This window comes from Nilaparvata lugens, chromosome 3 (genome assembly GCF_014356525.2).
Source record: "Nilaparvata lugens isolate BPH chromosome 3, ASM1435652v1, whole genome shotgun sequence".
NCBI lineage: Eukaryota > Metazoa > Arthropoda > Insecta > Hemiptera > Delphacidae > Nilaparvata > Nilaparvata lugens.
The window spans coordinates 25,775,838-25,797,205 of record NC_052506.1 but is presented as its reverse complement, the minus strand read 5'-3'; the positions used below and the strand labels follow the sequence as shown (position 1 = coordinate 25,797,205).

The 21,368-nt window shown below is 32.8% G+C and overlaps 1 protein-coding gene across 1 annotated transcript in view; it reads right to left on the bottom strand.

The window, feature by feature from the left end:
• LOC111043207 overlaps positions 1-21,368 on the bottom strand; it is a 47,710-nt gene that overhangs the window by 9,585 nt on the left and 16,757 nt on the right. Inside the window, exons 5-8 of the mRNA XM_039423392.1 lie at positions 18,793-18,952; positions 17,608-17,688; positions 13,081-13,247; positions 1,452-1,580 (exon numbers count right to left, since the gene is read on the bottom strand). Coding sequence (XP_039279326.1) covers positions 1,452-1,580; positions 13,081-13,247; positions 17,608-17,688; positions 18,793-18,952 — 537 coding nt within the window. The remainder of the gene's footprint in view (positions 1-1,451; positions 1,581-13,080; positions 13,248-17,607; positions 17,689-18,792; positions 18,953-21,368) is intronic.

The following is a 21,368-nucleotide window of genomic DNA, read 5'->3' as shown; positions in this document are numbered from 1 at the left end:
ATAACACAATATAACTTAACCGATATAGTTTTTGTCCGTAGCTAGAAATAACCTAAAAACACCATGAATATGAAATAGACACAATCGGATAGTTTTTCATACGATGTGTGACGTCACTGTTGTGACGTCAAGATGGGTGGATTTGGCAATAGATGTTGGCTTCAGAGGCTAGACTTCCCAGCGTGTCTATTCTATAACTGGTCTAAGCACTTTGTTCATAACCTTACTTAATAGGATCCTTTTTCATCCTTTGAAACCCTTAGAGGCAAAATATCTCAAAATCCGTTCTTAGTGCGCGTCTAGCATGTTTGAAGAATATTTGTGTAAAGTTTTAAGTCTGGTCTGTAGGCCAATTAGTTTGAGCTGTAAAGTGATTTTACATCAAAATTTTCGAAAAATGCCCTCTCCTGAACCCCCCTGTGCTCCTGATCAGAATTTTTATGCATAGATCTAATTTTTTTCGTAGCTGAACAAAAATGTTCCTTATGACTTTACTGTGAAATGAACGGTTAAAAAGTACAAAATTTTTGGGGGCCCCAGCTCCCTCAGGGGGGCAAATTCCTGAAAATCCTTTCTTAGTGGATGTTTTGAGGCTACCATAGACAATTGTGCAAAATTTCAAGTTTTTAGGCTCAGTAGTTTGGGCCTGTGGTGTGATTTCAGTCTGTCGGGGATTAGTCTTTTATTTATGTATAGAGATAACAGTTACATTAAAAAATAACCTAACATCTGTTAAATGGCGTTCGGTTTTGTCTGTACCATTTTAACAAAAGACCAGTGAATACGTGTTGCTTGTGAACAAATGAATATTAATTCAATTGACAATTTAATAAGCCTTACAAATACTAGGATCCATTATTACTTCAATAAATATTTCTGCTGATAATGAATGAATGAATAATGAATTAATTTCCATAGTATAGTATTATATTAATTGTATTCCAGGAACGGCTACTATGGCGGAGCTGATGGGATGGGCGGGGGGAGGGGAGCGTTTAACCCTGACTCCCTGCCAGAGCCCGAGCGACCCCCCCCCCGCCACATCGACAAATTCATCATCAAATACATCAAATCATCTGAGTGATGATAACCACAAGGGCTCTAGGCTTGTGCGTGGGCAAATGATAATTATATTTAACTAACAGGTAACCCGTGCTCAGCAAGGGTCTAATTAAAAACTTCTGAAATCTTGAAGAATTTAAAATAGGCCTATAACCATCCTCGGTAAATTAAGAATCTATATGCAACATTTCAAGTTAATCAGTACAGTTCAGACGTGATGATGCGTCACTCGTGAATTTCCTATCCCGTACGTGTATAAGCCAATTCTTTCCTTTATTAGTATAGAGGATGAACTATTATAACAGTTATATAGTTACAGTAATAGTAATAGTTATAGTAACAGTAATATAGTTACTATATTATTAGAGTTGAAAGTTGTAGATAGTTACCTGCGGCAAGTAGGACAGACTTTTGGTGCTCTCTGCGTATCGGTTGACGGCGCGCAACTCATCCAAGGTCATGTGGTGGCTGTGACTTGCGGTCGCCGTCGCACTACTCGACGAAGAGCGACTGGAGCCCTAAGACAAATGGGAGGACACCATTAGACACATACATATTAGTAGGCACCATCAGACACAGAGATATTAGTGGGCACCATCAGACACAGACAAATTAGTGAGCACCATCAGACACAGACAAATTAGTGAGCACCATCAGACACAGACAAATTGGTCAGCTCAGGTCTGGTCCAGAGTTTTCAGGTGGCACAATCGGACCACATAAAACGATTCATCTCTTCTTTCTCTGTAATAAAACACTATCGGATGAGCTATGAATCAACATTGATGACGTGGCTGGCTCACATTTTGTGTCAGATTTTTCAAATGACACAATGGGAGGAGCTATGAATGAATATTGTATGACCTGGCTGTGGTTGAGGTCTGGTGTCAAAGTTGCCCTACATTTGAGAACAGCAATTTGTTTTCTTACAAATTTTTTGGCAACTTTCTCATTGTTTCCCACGCTGGATGGGTAACAAAAAGTTGTTGAAAACAAGAAGGGATTGTTGTTGAAAAAGGAGACGACAAATTGTTGCTGTGATTTCAATAAATTGGCTACAAATAGCCGCAATTTGATTTCTGGAACAAAACTATCAACCAAATGTAGTCCAAAAATAGTTTCCTACAAAAAAGTTGCCAAGGTTTTTGAAAAAACAAGTTGCTGTTCTCAAGGGTAGAAGAACAAAAGTTGAAAAGTTGTCAATTCTGAGAGAGCGTAGTTGGCGTGGACATGTAAAGGGGGAACCAGGGAACTTTATTTTTATCTTTACCGACACTGAATGGGAAACAAAAAGTTAAAAAAACAAGGATTTCTGCAAATTCACGACAAAATGTTGCTGTGATTACTAAGTAATTTGCAACAAATTGACGAAATTTGTTGAAAACTTAGTTGACAACTCTGATGTAAACGCGCCTTTATAATTACTAAGAAGTCGACAGAAAATAAAACTGATAAGCTAAATAGTAAACGCGGGTTTTCACCAGAGTTGTCAACTAAGTTTCTAACATATTGTCGCAATTTGTTGTAAATTTCTTTGAAAGCACAGCAACATTTTTTCGTCAACTTTTAGAAATCCTTCCACAAGCGGAGAGTGAGCAGATGGCTGCTCTGCATCGGTTCAGATGCTGCGGAGGCTCTTCTACATCTATATAGATGAATATTTCTATTTCTGAACACCAAATACCATTCAAATATTACACACAATACCACGCTAATAGAGCTATTACTCCCAACTCAGCCCTTAAAACGCCGTCGAGCTGAAACTTATGTTTTTTTATGTTTAGTTTAGTTTTAATATTCATCATTATAATAAACTTTGTTATTATTCTTTTAAATTTCATTATTATTCATAGTTTGTTATTTATTTTATTATTGCTAGCGTTTGCCTTCTGTCTGATAATTTGCGACTCCTCCCTGCACACGGACAAATTATCCAGGCAGGGAGAATTATTCGTATAATTCATAACACTGTTATATTTTGTAAATATGTCATATTTCTTGAATAAACCAATTTGAATTTGAATTTCTTTCAACAGAATTTGTTTCCTACACAGAGTCGGTAAATATAAAAGGATGTTGTCAACAGACAACTCAGTGTGGAAAACTCTGAGAAAGTTGCAAAAAAAATGTTCACCTTCTACAAGTTCACGCCAAAAAATGAAAATCTTTTATGTAGAAAACCACTTGTGAACAACATTTTGTCGACAACTTTGGTGTAAGCGTAGCTTAAGCTCGCATCATTTTGTTCGAAGCTTATTATTGAATTGGGAATGAGAGAATGATTATTGAATGAATATTGAATTAATAATGATAAATAGGTATTGTGAGTTTGATTGCATAAGGATGCACCAAGATCAACATTTTGTCACCAGCTATTGACAATGTGGCCTATTTTTGTACTAGAAACTGATTTCACGAGGATGCTGAGTGCCCCACGAGAGAGCTTCGACTGAACTTCATCTCAGCTATCATACTGACATGTGCAGCATACTTAGTTTTGAAGCATCTAAATTTAAAAATTTACTTTGTGAAAATAATTAACGGCTGAACATTTTGTGAAGTGAACAACTACAAGACTTGACCTATTTCGGACTATGTATAACCTTATCCACACAATAGTGGAATAGCACAAGGTTACCTTACTTTTTCTCTACCTATCATTTTGATGATGTACATATTGCATGAATCAATAAAGAATACTAAGGCAATTTCGACGCTGTTCTGCTGCACTAGATAACCTTACAAAAAACCGAATTGTTATAATGCATATCTTTTTAATAAACTTGTATTCTGCTCAAATAAATAAAATGAATTAGAGATACAGATTAAAAATAGATTTAATGCATTTGTTCCGCTTTTTACATATTAAAAGTATTGTGAGCGCAGTTGAGGCAGAAGGAGTCCCCTCTTCCTGTGACCCACATATGGAAGTACAGAGCTAGAGGGAGAGGTAACAAGTTAAGAGGTACATTATGGAGTGGTCAATATTAATTGATACTAGGTGGTGAAATGATCACAGGCCATTTTCCTTCAAACTAATGAAGAGGCGACACATAGTGAGGTTCACGTTATAATGACAGTGGAGAAAGATAGAAGAACAGCGTTGCCGATTCTATGCTTTGCCTCCACCTTCATATAGCTGATACCGATATATCTGATGAAATATTAACTTTTCATTTTGTTAAGAATAATAAATTATATTTTATACGCAAAGAAAAAATATATTTTCAATATATCTAATGATTCATTCTCATGATTGAGATTTAATATTGTGTTAATTTATTTATTTATTCGTGGACAGAATCACAAATCATATAAATATGATTAGGAAGGAACAACAGGCTTGGCCCAAATCTATTCCATTCCCAAATTTATTTTGATAAATTAATAAAATGCCCAAAAAAAGGTTATGTTTCTACTGTAAAACGTTCAAGTTCGATTTATAATTAATCAATTATATTTCTACTTGAAAATGATCTGGCAACGTTGTGAGAAGGATATCACTCCCTGATGTTTCAAATGTGAGGCAAAGATAGCAACACCACAGTAAATCAAATACTGCCATTACAACGTGAGCCACACTGTAGAAGGCAGAGAATCAGCAACACTTTTCTCCTATCTTTCTTCACTGTCATTATAACGGAGACCTCACTAAAGTATGGAGTGGTCTGTTGATAAAAGATGGTAAATTTTAATATGCGCTAGTTACCTTGAAGAGGACATTCTCCTGTAAACTAATGAAGAGGCGACCTAATAATAGAGGTTTAACTTGATAAAGAGGTTGAAGTAACCTTCCTTTTAAGAGGTAAAGGTAATTTTCCTGTAAACTTATGGAGAGGCAAGCTAATAAAAGGGGTTTAACTAATGGAAAGGTTACCTTGAAGATGTAATTTTCCTGTAAACTAATGAAGAGGAAACCTAATAAAAGGGGGTTAACTGATGGAAAGGTTACCTTGAAGAGGTAATTTCCCTGTAAACTAATGAAGAGGCAACCTAATAAGAGAGGTTTAACTAATGGAAAATTCACCTTGAAGAGGCCATTCTCCTCCAAGCTGATGGAAAGGCGGGTGCAGCTCTCGAGGAGGTTGTTCTCGGGGATGATGCTGAGCGAACTGCAGCAGGCGACGTCGTCCATTGTATCAGGCAGCTGGATCAGCGCCGGCGTACTCTGGCTTTCCTCCTGGTGCGACATTGCTGGACCACAACACACAATCAACTATTAAAAACAAGCACGACTGCGTTTCAACATTAACAATCAACCTGGATTCCCACATATCGGTATCACATGTCCGGTATAGTGAAAATATTATTTATATAATTTGATTGTATGGTAAGAGATGTTGTGGTAATTCTCCATAATTGAAAGAAAAATACATCAGCTCAGCTGAAGATGTGGTAGGTGTTACCATGAAACCTGGTTCTGAAATTAAGATTAATTTTAATAAAATATTATTTATTTATCACATTGTGTATAAATACTTGACATGAGGAAAGGCACAACAGGCTCATGCCCAAAACTGTTCCATTTCCAATTTAAACTAAACTGCCCGAATCAAAATTTAGGTTATTGAAATATGTTTCCAAACAATATCTCAAATATAGAATATCAATATTACTTTTGATTTAGCTTTATAATTTAAAGAAAAATATCTCAACAGAAAGTTTAATATGTAAAGAATAGTTTTTTGAAATTGCACATAAATTTAATAGATAGAAAATTTAATTTTTATTGCATAAAAAAAAATTTAGTATGTTGAATGAAAAATTTATTATTATTATTTTTTTTTTTTAAATGAATTGATGAATTGTTACATTTAATTTTCACATAAAATTTCAATAAATCAAAAAATGTTCATTTCTTTCACTATTGATGCGGTTGATTTTATTGATGCACATTTTGGAAAACAGTCCGTTAAGGCACTCAGTATGATTTTCAGTTAAGTGTGACTCCAATGTGATGACGTTAAGTGTTGGGCTGATCTGGATGCACGTAGTGTTGGGCTGATACTTGTAGTCGACTGATGCATATCAAACTCGATACAGGTGACATCTCAGTTAGCATTGCTTCATGTTTGTAGTAGACAGCTGCATTCCAAACTCGATACAGGTGACATCTCAGTTAGCATTGCTTCATGTTTGTAGTAGACGGCTGCATTCCAAACTTGATACAGAGTCACATAAATTTTGTATCATATTTGTAATTATACAATGTACATTTCAGGCTTGAAATGACAATGTAATTCTTTTTTGGAAAAGAGATAGACGCTGCATACAGGATTAATTTAGGTGAGGATTAATTTAGGTAAGGTTTGGTTTTTTGATATTTTCAGCTTTCAAGGTTTAGAGTTCTGCATACAGGAATAATTTAGGAGAGGATTTTTTGAATCAATTCTTTCATGATACTGTGACTGTTCTTCTGAATTCAAAGTTGTGAATGTGAACATGGATGGCAATTACCTCCAGGTAATGCAGTAGTGTTGAAGTTTGAGATACAGAGTCAGCAATAAGCATTGGCATTGCTATTGGCGTATGCTTTGGTGTCGGCTTTGGCATCGGCGTTGATATTGGCATTGGCGCAGGCATTGGCATTGGCGCAGGCATTGGCATTAGCATTGGCACAGATTTTGGCATCAGCATTGGCGCAGATATTGGCTTTGATTTTGGTGTTGGCATCAGCATTGGCGCAGGCATTTGCGTAGCTATTGGCATTGGTGCAGCATTGGCGCAGATTTTGGCATTGGTGCAGGCATTGACGTAGCTATTGGCATTGGTGCAGGCATTGATATCAGCACAGGCATCGGCGTTGATTTTGGTGTTGGCATCAGCATTGGCACAGATTTTGGCATCAGCATTGGCGCAGATATTGGCTTCGGCGCAGGCATCGGCGTAGATTTTGGCGTAGTTATTGGTGGTGAATTGGGTGACATTGGCGTAGTTATTGGTGTAGGCCGCAGCGTAGATTTTGGCGTAGATATTGGCGTAGTTATGTCACACTAATTCGAAAATCACCCAAATGTTCTTAACACTCTTCATGGCGTTCACTTGTTGCTGATTTTGAGATTCACATGATAACTATTTCAATGTTAATGTCTGTGCTGTACCTGTTATCTTTAAATGCTTATAAACTAAAAAGAAAAAAATTTGATTAGGCTATCAATACAATCTAATACACATAAAAATTATTTTAAGTATCTATGAAATTGAAATTTGTTAACATCTTATTATACAGTCAGCAATACATAAATTGTGAAATATGGACATATCAATGATAAATTTAAAAAAAATTCATTTTCATCTATTCACTGTTCAATTATCAAAATTTAATCCATTCTTCAAAATAGAAATATAATTTCATAACACCCTGTATCATTATCAAAATTGTAAAAAAAAAACATCAGATTATCACAACAAAAAATTTAATTTCAATACATATTTCAATAATTTCAGACAATTGGTCTTCTATTCACAATCATTTCATAATATATCTGCATTTCATTATCATTTAATATAACATTTCATTTATAGCAAGTTCATTTCACATTTATGATTTATCATTCAGGGTTTCAAAATTATTTAGTTTTAATTTTGTTCAAAAATTTATAAAAAGCAAATTATTTAATATTGTTAATCATCGTTTGTTGGATACTATAGTTTATTTCGACTTCAATGTTCTAAACACAAACTACATTTCATGACAAAACTTTACTATCAATCATTAAACAAGAAACCATTCAAAACATCAATAATATTTTGCTTCAAAGGCAAACAATATTCATCAGTAATCATCATTTTGCATCTATGGCAATCAACATTATAATCATTATTTTGCATCTATGGCAATCAACATAAGTAATCAACACAAAAAATTATCTCATTACTGCCTCTCTAAGTCATAACCTCTGTTATTCCTTCTTTAGGCAATAATGGGTTCCATCTCAAAAAACAATCACATACCAGCAAAATTCTAATCAACAAACCCCACTAAAAATTCTACATACACCAGCATCCATTTCAAACGATAATCAATCATATCAAAATTTATAGAACAAACAGTTTTAAAATTAAAAAAAAAAAATCAATCACAAAAACTTATTTCAATTAATAATAACAAAACGTTTTAAATTAAAACCTTATTTTTAAAATAATTAAAAATTTAAAGACTGTATAATAAGTACAAACATTTCAAGATTATAATACAAAGATGATCAAGATGAAATATGGGTAAATAAGTTCCCTAAAAAATACAAAAAAGAGAAATAGAAAACTGGGTAAATAAATTCCCTAAACACAACACACATTTCAAAATAAGTGATACATGATGAAAAAATATGTCACAAGCAAACAATTCTTTACACTACAATGGATAGATTAGGAAAAGTTAAGTTTTATCAACAATTTAAAGATTAGGAAAATAAGCTACTATTTCAACTTCTAAATTATTTCAGAAAAATACAAATTAAATGACTATGGACAAGATTGGTTAAGATATGCATCATAGAAGAAATTTACTGAATATTACACAAAGACAGGAAAGAATCGAAAATTGAAAAGATTAAGGGCCAAGAAAATAGGCTACAGGAAAGAAAAAAGACACAATATGGACTCTTACCATACACTGTGTAGCGATTATGCTATTCTGAATCCCGGCATAACACAGGATTCCTAATCATTGTGTGTTGGGGAATACCCTTTCATCATGTGATTCACTGTCATCATCTTGTAAGTAAGCAACTTGAAACAACCTTTGAATACTAACACATCAATGGTGACTTTGCGTTTTGTTTTCTTCAAGAACATAGTTTTATTCATGGGTTCATTTGTTTCAACAAAGCCGTTTTGCCACAAGTTAGTCATGTTCACTTGAGAATGCATAGCATACAACTTTTCAATTCTCAGTTGAAAGTTGAACTCATCAACTTGACTCAAAGCAACATTCATTTTGTTTACATTGTTCCTAACCTCTACAGAAACCTGTCTCATGTAATCATTCACTTTGTTTATAGTTTTCCTAACCTTCAATGTATCAATATTACTTTCATAGTTTGACTTTCAGTGAAGACAACTCCCTACCTACTTCTTTACTCAATTCTACTGTCTCACTATGGTTGACTTTTTCAACAACAGTAACTAGGCCTACATTGTCAGAAACTTGAATGAGTTGATCTTGTAACTTAACACTACTATCATCCTGCTTCAATTTGTTTTCATTTTCATGATTATCACTCAATGTTTCAGCAAATTCTTGCTTCATATCATCAACCTAGCATTAAACTTAGCATTTTGCTCATCAAATCTAGCATTTAACTCATCAAACCTAGCATTTTGCTCTGTTTAAAATTATCAAACAGTTGTGTTAAGGCAGCTATTAACTCATCATCATTTTAATATTTTTCATATTGTATGCTATTTTGCTGGTCTGCACAGATAATAATTCATTAGGACTTGATCTCTCTTGAACCGATTCCCACTCAGCAACAAACCATTCACAACCTATCAAGATATCTATCCTACTAATAATTTTTATAACCAGGGATTTCATGGTGTACCATTTGGGACATATTTATTTTGTAATTCAGTCCCACCACAGGGGTAACATTTGGCGTGCTACCAATTTTTCCTTAAACGGTTGGAATAGCATTTAACACCTATCAACCTAAAGATAGTTGTCGGCTCCATAAAATAGATTCTTGATAAACTGTGAATGGATCTATTGCCTATGAATGAGAAATCCAGTTTTCAGAGCAAATTAACTTATAATCTTCAGATGAATTACACAAATACAAAGAACATAATATGTCTTAAGCCTAATTATTTCAGAGTATTACGAACTAAAATACTTATCTAGTTTACAGTTGAAACACAGTGGCTATTGGCTTGACTATACAAACAGCTAAATCTGAACAAAACAGCACAAAAATTTATATAAAACTCAATTTAAAACATTAATAACGAAATGATTTAGAGCAAAACTCCACGACAACACTTGTAGCCAGCCATTTTTCAGAGAAAGGGCGACAGGAAAAAAACCACAAGTTGCAAGTCACGAAAGCCAACGCCTTGTTCAGTATCGATTTTTACAGACACGTCACAAAAAATTATAACTTATAAGTTTAGAATTCACATTCTACATCTGTTCTCAATAAAACTTATATTTTGAAAATGTTTTTTAAATTTTTATACATATATTCTATTTAAATAAACGATTTATTTAGTTTTGTTAACCCTGCCTCGGTGACACCATGGAACAATGCAACAAACATTTACGATAATAAATTCTCCGTCAAAAAATTTGTCCGTCTATTGATAACTCTGACATTTACTATAAAGTTCCATAGATCTCGAATTGAAGATTCGATTCAAATGTGAGAAGAAAAATGTAATATTACATAATAATAATTTAAAATTTCATATATTTATCAATTATCAGAACATATTTTGAGGTTAAGTGGAATCAGGTAGAAGCAATAATAGAACAATGTCTTTTTTGAATTTCTATCATATTATTTTGTAGTTTCCATGATTACAACATATGTTAGAATATCACATATCAATAAATAAATTCTCAAAATATCATTTCATATGGCACACACCTTACCATATTCATAACCTTACTTATAGGATCCTTTTCATCCTTTGAAACCCTTAGAGGCAAAATATCTCAAAATCCGTTCTTAGTGCGCGTCTAGCATGTTTAAAGATATTTGTGCAAAGTTTCAAGTCTGTAGGCCAATTAGTTTGAGCTGTAGTGTGATTTTACATCAACATTTTCGAAAAACGCCCTCTCCTGGACCCCCCTGTGCTCCTGATCGAAATTTTTCTGCAAAGATCTAATTTTTTTTCGTAGCTGAACAAAAAAGTTCGTCATGAATTTGCTGTGCAATGAGCGGTTAAAAAGTACAAAATTTTAGGGGGCCCCAGCTCCTTAGGGGGGAAAATTCTGAAAATCCTTTCTTAGTGGATGTTTTCAGGCTACCATAAACAATCGTGCAAAATTCAAGGTTTTAGGCTCAGTAGTTTGGGATGTGGTGTGATTCAGTCTGTCGGGGCTTAGCCTTTATAAGTATATAAGAGAAGAGAAGAGAAGAGAAGAGAAGAGAAGAGAAGAGAAGAGAAGAGAAGATAAGAGGAAAGAGAAGAGAAGAGAAGAGAAGAGAAGAGATGATAGGAAGGAACAACAGGCTTGTGAACAACATTTTGTCGACAACTTTGGTGTAAGCGTAGCTTAAGCTCGCATCATTTTGTTCGAAGCTTATTATTGAATTGGGAATGAGAGAATGATTATTGAATGAATATTGAATTAATAATGATAAATAGGTATTGTGAGTTTGATTGCATAAGGATGCACCAAGATCAACATTTTGTCACCAGCTATTGACAATGTGGCCTATTTTTGTACTAGAAACTGATTTCACGAGGATGCTGAGTGCCCTACGAGAGAGCTTCGACTGAACTTCATCTCAGCTATCATACTGACATGTGCAGCATACTTAGTTTTGAAGCATCTAAATTTAAAAATTTACTTTGTGAAAATAATTAACGACTGAACATTTTGTGAAGTGAACAACTACAAGACTTGACCTATTTCGGACTATGTGTAACCTTATCCACACAATAGTGGAATAGCACAAGGTTACCTTACTTTTTCTCTACCTATCATTTTGATGATGTACATATTGCATGAATCAATAAAGAATACTAAGGCAATTTCGACGCTGTTCTGCTGCACTAGATAACCTTACAAAAAACCGAATTGTTATAATGCATATCTTTTTAATAAACTTGTATTCTGCTCAAATAAATAAAATGAATTAGAGATACAGATTAAAAATAGATTTAATGCATTTGTTCCGCTTTTTACACATTAAAAGTATTGTGGGCGCAGTTGAGGCAGAAGGAGTCCCCTCTTCCTGTGACCCACATATTATGGGCTAGAGGGAGAGGTAACAAGTTAAGAGGTACATTATGGAGTGGTCAATATTAATTGATACTAGGTGGTGAAATGATCACAGGCCATTTTCCTTCAAACTAATGAAGAGGCGACCCATAGTGAGGTTCACGTTATAATGACAGTGGAGAAAGATAGAAGAAAAGCGTTGCCGATTCTATGCTTTGCCTCTACCTTCATATAGCTGATACCGATATATCTGATGAAATATTAACTTTTCATTTTGTTAAGAATAATAAATTATATTTTATACGCAAAGAAAAATATATTTTCAATATATCTAATGATTCATTCTCATGATTGAGATTTAATATTGTGTTAATTTATTTATTTATTTATTCGTGGACAGAATCACAAATCATATAAATATGATTAGGAAGGAACAACAGGCTTGGCCCAAATCTATTCCATTCCCAAATTTATTTTGATAAATTAATAAAATGCCCAAAAAAGGTTATGTTTCTACTGTAAAACGTTCAAGTTCGATTTATAATTAATCAATCAATTATATTTCTACTTGAAAATGATCTGGCAACGATGTGAGAAGGATATCACTCCCTGATGTTTCAAATGTGAGGCAAAGATAGCAACACCACAGTAAATCAAATACTGCCATTACAACGTGAGCCACACTGTAGAAGGCAGAGAATCAGCAACACTTTTCTCCTATCTTTCTTCACTGTCATTATAACGGAGACCTCACTAAAGTATGGAGTGGTCAGTTGATAAAAGATGGTAAATTTTAATATGCGCTAGTTACCTTGAAGAGGACATTCTCCTGTAAACTAATGAAGAGGCGACCTAATAATAGAGGTTTAACTTGATAAAGAGGTTGAAGTAACCTTGAAGAGGTAAAGGTAATTTTCCTGTAAACTTATGGAGAGGCAAGCTAATAAAAGGGGTTTAACTAATGGAAAGGTTACCTTGAAGATGTAATTTTCCTGTAAACTAATGAAGAGGAAACCTAATAAAAGGGGTTTAACTGATGGAAAGGTTACCTTGAAGAGGTAATTTCCCTGTAAACTAATGAAGAGGCAACCTAATAAGAGAGGTTTAACTAATGGAAAATTTACCTTGAAGAGGCCATTCTCCTCCAAGCTGATGGAAAGGCGGGTGCAGCTCTCGAGGAGGTTGTTCTCGGGGATGATGCTGAGCGAACTGCAGCAGGCGACGTCGTCCATTGTATCAGGCAGCTGGATCAGCGCCGGCGTACTCTGGCTTTCCTCCTGGTGCGACATTGCTGGACCACAACACACAATCAACTATTAAAAACAAGCACGACTGCGTTTCAACATTAACAATCAACCTGGATTCCCACATATCGGTATCACATGTCCGGTATAGTGAAAATATTATTTATATAATTTGATTGTATGGTAAGAGATGTTGTGGTAATTCTCCATAATTGAAAGAAAAATACATCAGCTCAGCTGAAGATGTGGTAGGTGTTACCATGAAACCTGGTTCTGAAATTAAGATTAATTTTAATAAAATATTATTTATTTATCACATTGTGTATAAATACTTGACATGAGGAAAGGCACAACAGGCTCATGCCCAAAACTGTTCCATTTCCAATTTATACTAAACTGTCCGAATCAAAATTTAGGTTATTGAAATATGTTTATTCCCATGATAAACGAAAAACTTACTTTACAATAAAAAACTCATACAGTTAATTCATCATTCATTCATTTTTACTTACTCCTCGTATTGAGATGATTGAGAGAGAAAAAATAAGATTTAACTAGTGATATTTATTATGTGTTGCAATAGGGCTATTCATACTTGCTCAGACGGGCTGAATGGGACTGGTCCCGTAAGAGCTCGTGTGAAAAATATTATCACTGTACCGAACACTAACATACACTTCTAATACTGATATATGAGAATCTGCCTTTATGGTGCTATTTTTAGGGCGAAACTTAATTTTTATCATGCTTTTTAGTGAAACTTTTAATTTTTTGCAATTGTGATGGACGTTTTATGTTTGGATTCGTGTTTAGGAATAACCGGTAACTGATCTGTAAATTAAAAATTTAGTAGAAACATTTTCTTTTGTACTCAAATTGTGTGTGGATTAAGTAATCATTTCTACCCTATAGAATATATATTCTAAATTAAGGTTTAAAGCAGTTTTGGGCAAATGCTTATTTTCTTTACCTGAATTGTATATGTATATTTATCAATAAATAAATATTTGCTGTACGATTTGATAAGGTAATAGTGCATTTCTACATCTGAACCTCGATAGGTATTTATAGACAGATAATTATAGATCTGTTGATGTGAAATCGTTTCAAAGCAAGAACATGAGTTATGGTGAAAACATAGTGGAGCGGCGTAGGTAGGCCTAGAGGGTAGCGTAGAATGTACCTGTGAGTGTGAAAAAGTAATGCTTGTATTCAAATGTATGAGAACATAGAAGGTAGAAGGAAGTGGAGACATTTAGATACATGCTTTATTTTCAACACTCTCAGCTACCTTCTCTGATACACTCTATCTTTGCCGCTCAACTATGTTTTGACTCTTCCAAATAAATTTTGGTATAATCCAATTATGCAATATAAATGTATACAACGAGGAACGAAAATAATAAATGAATTTCTAGATTTCATCCATGTTGGGAAATTATACACAGTATAGAGTGAACTATATAGTAAACAGTAAGATATTTCTAATAAAATTGAATTCTCAATTGACAAGTGAAATGATTACAAACGTACATTGATAAGTGAAATAGTGTAAATAGTACACATAGTCTGGATTTAAAAATGGTTAAAAATTTAAAAATATGGATAAAAATGCACATGTGATTTATTTATTGGTCAAGTTGGTTAGATTTGTTTATTTATTCTCAACAATTCTCTGTAAAAATGAGAATGTGCTGTCTACTGTAAAGTTATTTTTCTTCTGAGCCAATTACATTGAAGCTATCAATTTTTTAAAACGTAAAATCGATTATATTTGTGAACTTTTATCTGATAATCATTAAAATCATCGATAAAAGTTGAGTTTGGCTGTTCATGCTTTGCTTTTCAACAAAAATAAACTTCATAAAGGTGGAAAAAGACTCAATAAAACAATTTAAGTTGGTAATAGTCATATACAATAAATAATTTCTCCAACTTGATACAATTTGTAGTTGAGAATGAGGTATTGGTTCTACTCCATACTAGAATAGGGGTTCATTCTAAATAAAGAAATACAATTAATAACACAAAGATTAAGAAGGTAGATGTATGATAGGTGTATCATGCTTCAAGTTATAATTTAAATTAATAAAAATATAATAAAATCATTACATTACGTTATACAAATGAACGTGCATGATGGTTACTCACTTAATTGAAATTGAGTAATTAATGAAATGAGTAAGTAGACTATAGAAATGATACAAAATGAATAAATACAAAATATATTCACTTCAATAAATGATCTCTCAATTTGTTGAATGAATAGAAAGTAATGACACAATGTTTATGTGTAAAAAATAATGTACAGAAATGGAAGAAATTAATGCAGTTACGGTTAGATATATGGATGTTAATATATTATTTTCAGTTACTCATAATGAGATATTAGTTTCTCAGTGTTAGAATGAATGATTTTTACAAAAAAGGATGAATGAATGAATCGATGCATAATGGGATGAATGGTCTGAATGATTAATTTTTCAATTGAAACAGTGTCTTACCTTCAGTTTTATTCTTGAAATTGAAATCTGAGATTCTTAGCCAAGCACTTGTGCAAGATTTGCAAAGCAAAGCAGGATGTACAGCCAAAAACACAGAAGCTTCTTCTGACAAGTTTTTCAATCTATAACTTGCCAGCAAACAAACTTAAATCGCAGAAGTTGGAAAAATGTCAAACGCTAGATGCGTATAATACGAGAAATTGAACGATACATACGATTTGTACTAAAAAGGTACAAATTATTTCCAATTTAAAAACCTCGGTTTTCTAATTTAGTTTGTTGTTGATTTGGAAAAGTTTTGTTTTATAGTAACGCTAAAAATATTAAATCAAGTCTTTGATATCAATTGGATATACACATTCTATAAACGATTAAATAATTTCTCAAAATACATCGCATTTTAGAACCTGATCCTTGAAATGACAATACATGATAACGAAACAATAGTTTGCTACTTAAGGATTTGTGAAAGTATTTACAAAAACGAACCAAAACTATAGTAAGTGATTAAATCAAACACCTCTGTACAAAGAATTACATGAGACAGAATAATTCTTATTTGAAAAATAAATTATCAGAAAGAAAAAGCTGAGTTAGACCAATCCATGACAATTTGTAGAGAAACTAAACATGATTCAACAGTATTTGAAAATTCTATGCAAAAACATAACTGATTTGACTCTCAGCGTGCATATATAAAAACACAATATTTACTGTACGTGAATTTTAAATAAGATACTGAAAAACTACAGTGGGAAATAATATAATACAAAGTGATGGTAGTAATAATACGACTATAATACAAATCTTTGAATAGGACTTTCACCAAAAATTTTACCAATTAAAATATATACACTATTCTGTAAGCAACGGAAAAGTCTAGGAAGAATATCCTATTCACAAAAACATAAATTTATAAACTTAAGAAGTGCCGTAGAACTAATTTTTCTTCATTCAACTTGCACTGTACCATTATGATCTGCTTATAATATTTGGTTTTCATTATTACAATTAATCGGTGACTTATTAAGTGCATTTCAAATTCAATAGGCCTATTCTACATAATGTTATCTATAAGCACTGCAGTTACCAGGCCTATTGCACTCCTGAGAGGAGTGCCTATAAAAAAGAGTTGTTCATTTACCAAACGGCTAAATAATTCAATATTGTATATTGCTTAAAACTAAAAGTGTAACTTTTCCCTAATGATATAGTCAACAATGAAAATAGAGACTCATAATTCCAAACATCCTAGGATCTCCTGAGACTTCAAACCTCGAGAACTGATTAGTCTAGATCTGTAGAACTCTGATATGAATTAATAGTCTGTTAATGGATCATGTAAGTCATCAGTCAGGGTACTATTGAGAGAATAGCTTTGGGAAACTCTAGAAATAGCATTAAAATGTTAAAATTGTATCATCTTGTGTGACAATTGAGTATTTCTTACCAAAAATGGCACAGCTTGAAGCAAATTAAAAATAAATTCGAGACTATGAACTTCGAGACTACTTATTCAACCTTCTTTAAACAAGGAGGAAAACAAAGGAAATGAAAGAAATAATACAAAGGAGTTTATTGAATTCAAACATAAATTATAGGAACAAAAAGTGGTTAACGCACGGAAATCTATTATTTTACTCTAGTAATTTACTTTCGTGAGATCAAAGGCTTTAGTGTAATAACTCAGTTTAACAAACAATGAATAATACTAAGTGAAATCATAAATAATACTCTGTTCGGCTAACCTACATGGTGCAATACAAGAAACAGACATTGAATTTTATTTACAAAAGTAGAAAAGTAGTCACACATGATAAAACTCATGCTGTTACAGTCATTGTGATAAAACAATAATGACAAATAAGGCACTTTGCAAGTCCAAATGCGATCTTTCACTCACTTTCAAGGTTAAAGCAGCGCAATCCCCATCTTTCGCACTCATACTGCAACCACGTTTTTTCGGTGTCATTCGACAGATCACCTAAACAGAACAAATAAAATCTTCAGTTAATAAAGTTGAAAAAATATTAAAACAATTTCCTTGAAAATATTATTGTAAATATTCAAGATTACATTCTAGCTTGAGAAATAGATTATTGCTTTACATAATATAGTACTTACTACACATAACTAAATACTGCACACCACATATAATTAAAAATAATCGAGGAAGAAGAACAGGCGAACCTGTTCGCTTGTAGATCACAATTAGTCTAGATCGCTTGTAGATCACAATTAGTGTAGATCACAATATAGTCCAAATAATAGGGTCAAGTTTTTACTTTCCACAAAACACAAGTAATAGGCCTAGAAGGTGAAAAGGAATGAGCTAATTTTTCAAAACATCTTTACAGCATGGCATATAAGTTCAGATTGAGATCTCCCATCTACTATAATACATTACAAAATGCTTACTCAAGAATCTCATCATTCCAAATCAACAAGAGTGTATACCATATTGAAGAAGTTTTGGGCAATAGCCTGTTTTTTCTTTTCCGACTATTGTATTGTTTGCTCTATCCAATAAATAAATAAATATTATATTGCTTTGCCGACGGACTTCTACTAATACAATTGTTTACTCTTTTAATTATGATTTCATACACCTGGACGAGATTACACCTGCCTCATCTATTTTTTTAGCTTTTTAGCGCTTTATGTTACAATTACTCAACCTATTACTTAAGGAAAAGAAAAAATACATTTTTTCAAATTATAATTAAGTGATAGGTTTTACAAATCTTCTAAATCACAAACAATATAAGATATTATCGCAATATATTTCTGTGAATTCTTAGATACTTCAATATTTGTGTAATTATGGAGAAACAATTATACAATCATGCAAACTGGTCAGCAATAATTATTTCAAACAACCAACTGCAGCATCTCATGAAATTGCATCTTTAATGACCGTTGGTTTATACCGAATTTTCAAATTAATTATTGTCAATAGATGAATAATGATAAAGATGAGGAAGAAATATGAAATAAGCATCGAGTCATATTAAAAGAAATGTGCGCGCAAATTTAAAACAAAAACTTGTTTTTTACAACACTATTTTTTAATAATTAATGTACTTACTAGAAATTATTTCCGAAGGAAAACGAAAGCTAAATATCCAGTCATCCTGCACTTTCAATATCCGTCCAGTGATTCGCGCATAGAACTCGTAATTGGTTCTTCCAAATAAATCATAAGTTCCAAAATTATCTATGAAAAATTTCATTATTCTTGTAGCTACCTGTAAAGCACAAAGTTGGCAAATTAGATCTATGAATTCTATAAAAGAATCGAATTCACAACATGAAAAACATCAAGTAAAATACATGAAACAGGAGTTTCAAGTTTAAGGAGTGTTACGGCCACCGAGTTGGCGGTAACAAGGAGCAATATATATTACAATTGATAGGAAATTGTATAATTCTTCTGACATGAAATATTGGTTGAATGGATTCAATAAAGTACTAAAAATATCAAATTCATTAATTATTCAAAAACAAATTGTTGAAACTGTAAAAACGTCTCTTATTGAGAGAAAACTATCTATAATTTTGGATGAGGAAGATTAATCAGTTATTCATATTGAGTATAATTGAAAATTACAGTATTATTTTATTCTACCGCAATTTGGCTCAATACAATTTTAATGAATGATGTCACATTCTATTAAGAAGCTAGGACGCGAAAAGTTGTTGTTCATTTTACATTAATTCATCAATTTTAGTAGTTTACACAATGAAGAAACATTGTTCTAAAATCTCAAATATAATAAATTATGGACTGAATACTTTATACAGAAGCAGAAAATCCTTTTACAAACAATATTGTGGGCTCAAATATATGAGGTCAATTATCACAGTACAATTACAAAGTAAATGAAATGAATGAAGTTTTCAATAACGATTATTTGATTCAATAAGTAACGAGACAAATTACTAATTTTCGAATACGGCTAAATTGATCCATATGAAACTTTCAGGACATGAAGTTGGCAACCTTGCGATGAATCTGATCAGTTGTTTCGCCATATTTCGAGAAAATAATCGCAAATAGACTCAGTTAACAATGGCGAGTCCGCTTGAGAAATGCACAATGGAAGAACAACGTGCTGTGATCAGATTTTCAGTCACAGAAGGTGAGAAAGGTAGTTTAATCCACAAAAGAATGTTAAAAGTGTACGGAAACCATTGTTTGGATCGTTCAAACGTTTACAAATGGGTAGACCAGTTTCAAAGTGGCCGTACAAAAGTTTGTGACAATCAACGCAGTGGACAACCAAAGTTGGGACTTCTTCTCTCGAATCTCGAATTTATTCGTTAATTCGGACACTAGGCCTATCACTGCTGAATTTATAAGTGAAAAAGTAAACGCAAGTGTTGGAAATGTCCATAACATTATTCACAACAAGCTGCAGTAAACCAAACTTGTGCGAGATGAGTGCCTAGACAACTCACGGACGCTCACAAACAAACCCGGGTTCAAATCAGTCAACATTTGGAAAATCGGTATGTGACTGAAGGAGAATGTTTATCAAAAGAAATGTAACTTGTAATGGAACTTGGATCAACCACTATTAGCCATCAGAGTCAAAACGACAGACAGTTAAATCTGATTACGGCACGTTGTTCTTCCATGGTGCAATTCTCAAGCGGACTCGCCATTGTTAACTGAGTCAATTTGAGATTATGTTCACGAAATATGATAGAACAACTGATCAAATGTCATCACGAGGTTTCCAACTTCATGTCCTGAAAGTTTCATATGGATCAATTTAGCTGTTTTTGAAAATTAGAAATTTGTCTCGTTACTTATGGAATGACCCTCGTATATAATGGATGGAGAGTTATCCATTAATTATAAGTAATGTGTAAAAATAAACTGATAGACTTTATAAGGTAAAAGTGGTGCTGGAAAAGGTTTTGAAAAAATCACAAACAATAATTCTTCACAATTGAGCTACATAAGATTTTATGGATGACTACACTAAAGACAGGATAGAATCAAATTCAACTACTGTACTCGTATTTACAGAGGATATTTTTAGGAAAAGAATGACGTGAGAGATTATAATATATAATCTGTACATTGGAAAGAAGCACCAAAATATTGAAATGAAGGCTGAAGGAAATGCGTTCAAGAAGAAGCTTTTACATTACGATGTTAGAATTTCTATCAAAATTCTCGGGGATTTAATGCTATCCAACATACAGTACTACACAAGCACTAAATATACATAATAATATTAAATGAAAGAACACAATGATAAATATTATTAGATAGCAAACACATGTATTGAATATAAATTTTACCAATTTTTTATAAATTTACTTCAGGTAAACAAGAGGTGAGATATAAAAATTGTAAAATTGAGCTGGAATTAAAAACTACTGAAAGTTAGCTTACTATTAGACACTTACAAGTTGGCTAATTAGATAAGGAATCTCGAATATGGGAGAAAAACACTGAAAATTGTTTCTTAGAATAAAATAATATACAAAAAAAAGAAAATGAAAACTATGAAGAAAAAGGTGTGTGAATTATACTGTAATTGATTTTATTGATAAATTTATATTGTTTATTATCGATCTCAAAAAATATTTCTAGCTAATCTCGAAAAATCCACCCTTCCAAAGAGTTCAGAAAAATCACCTCAATAC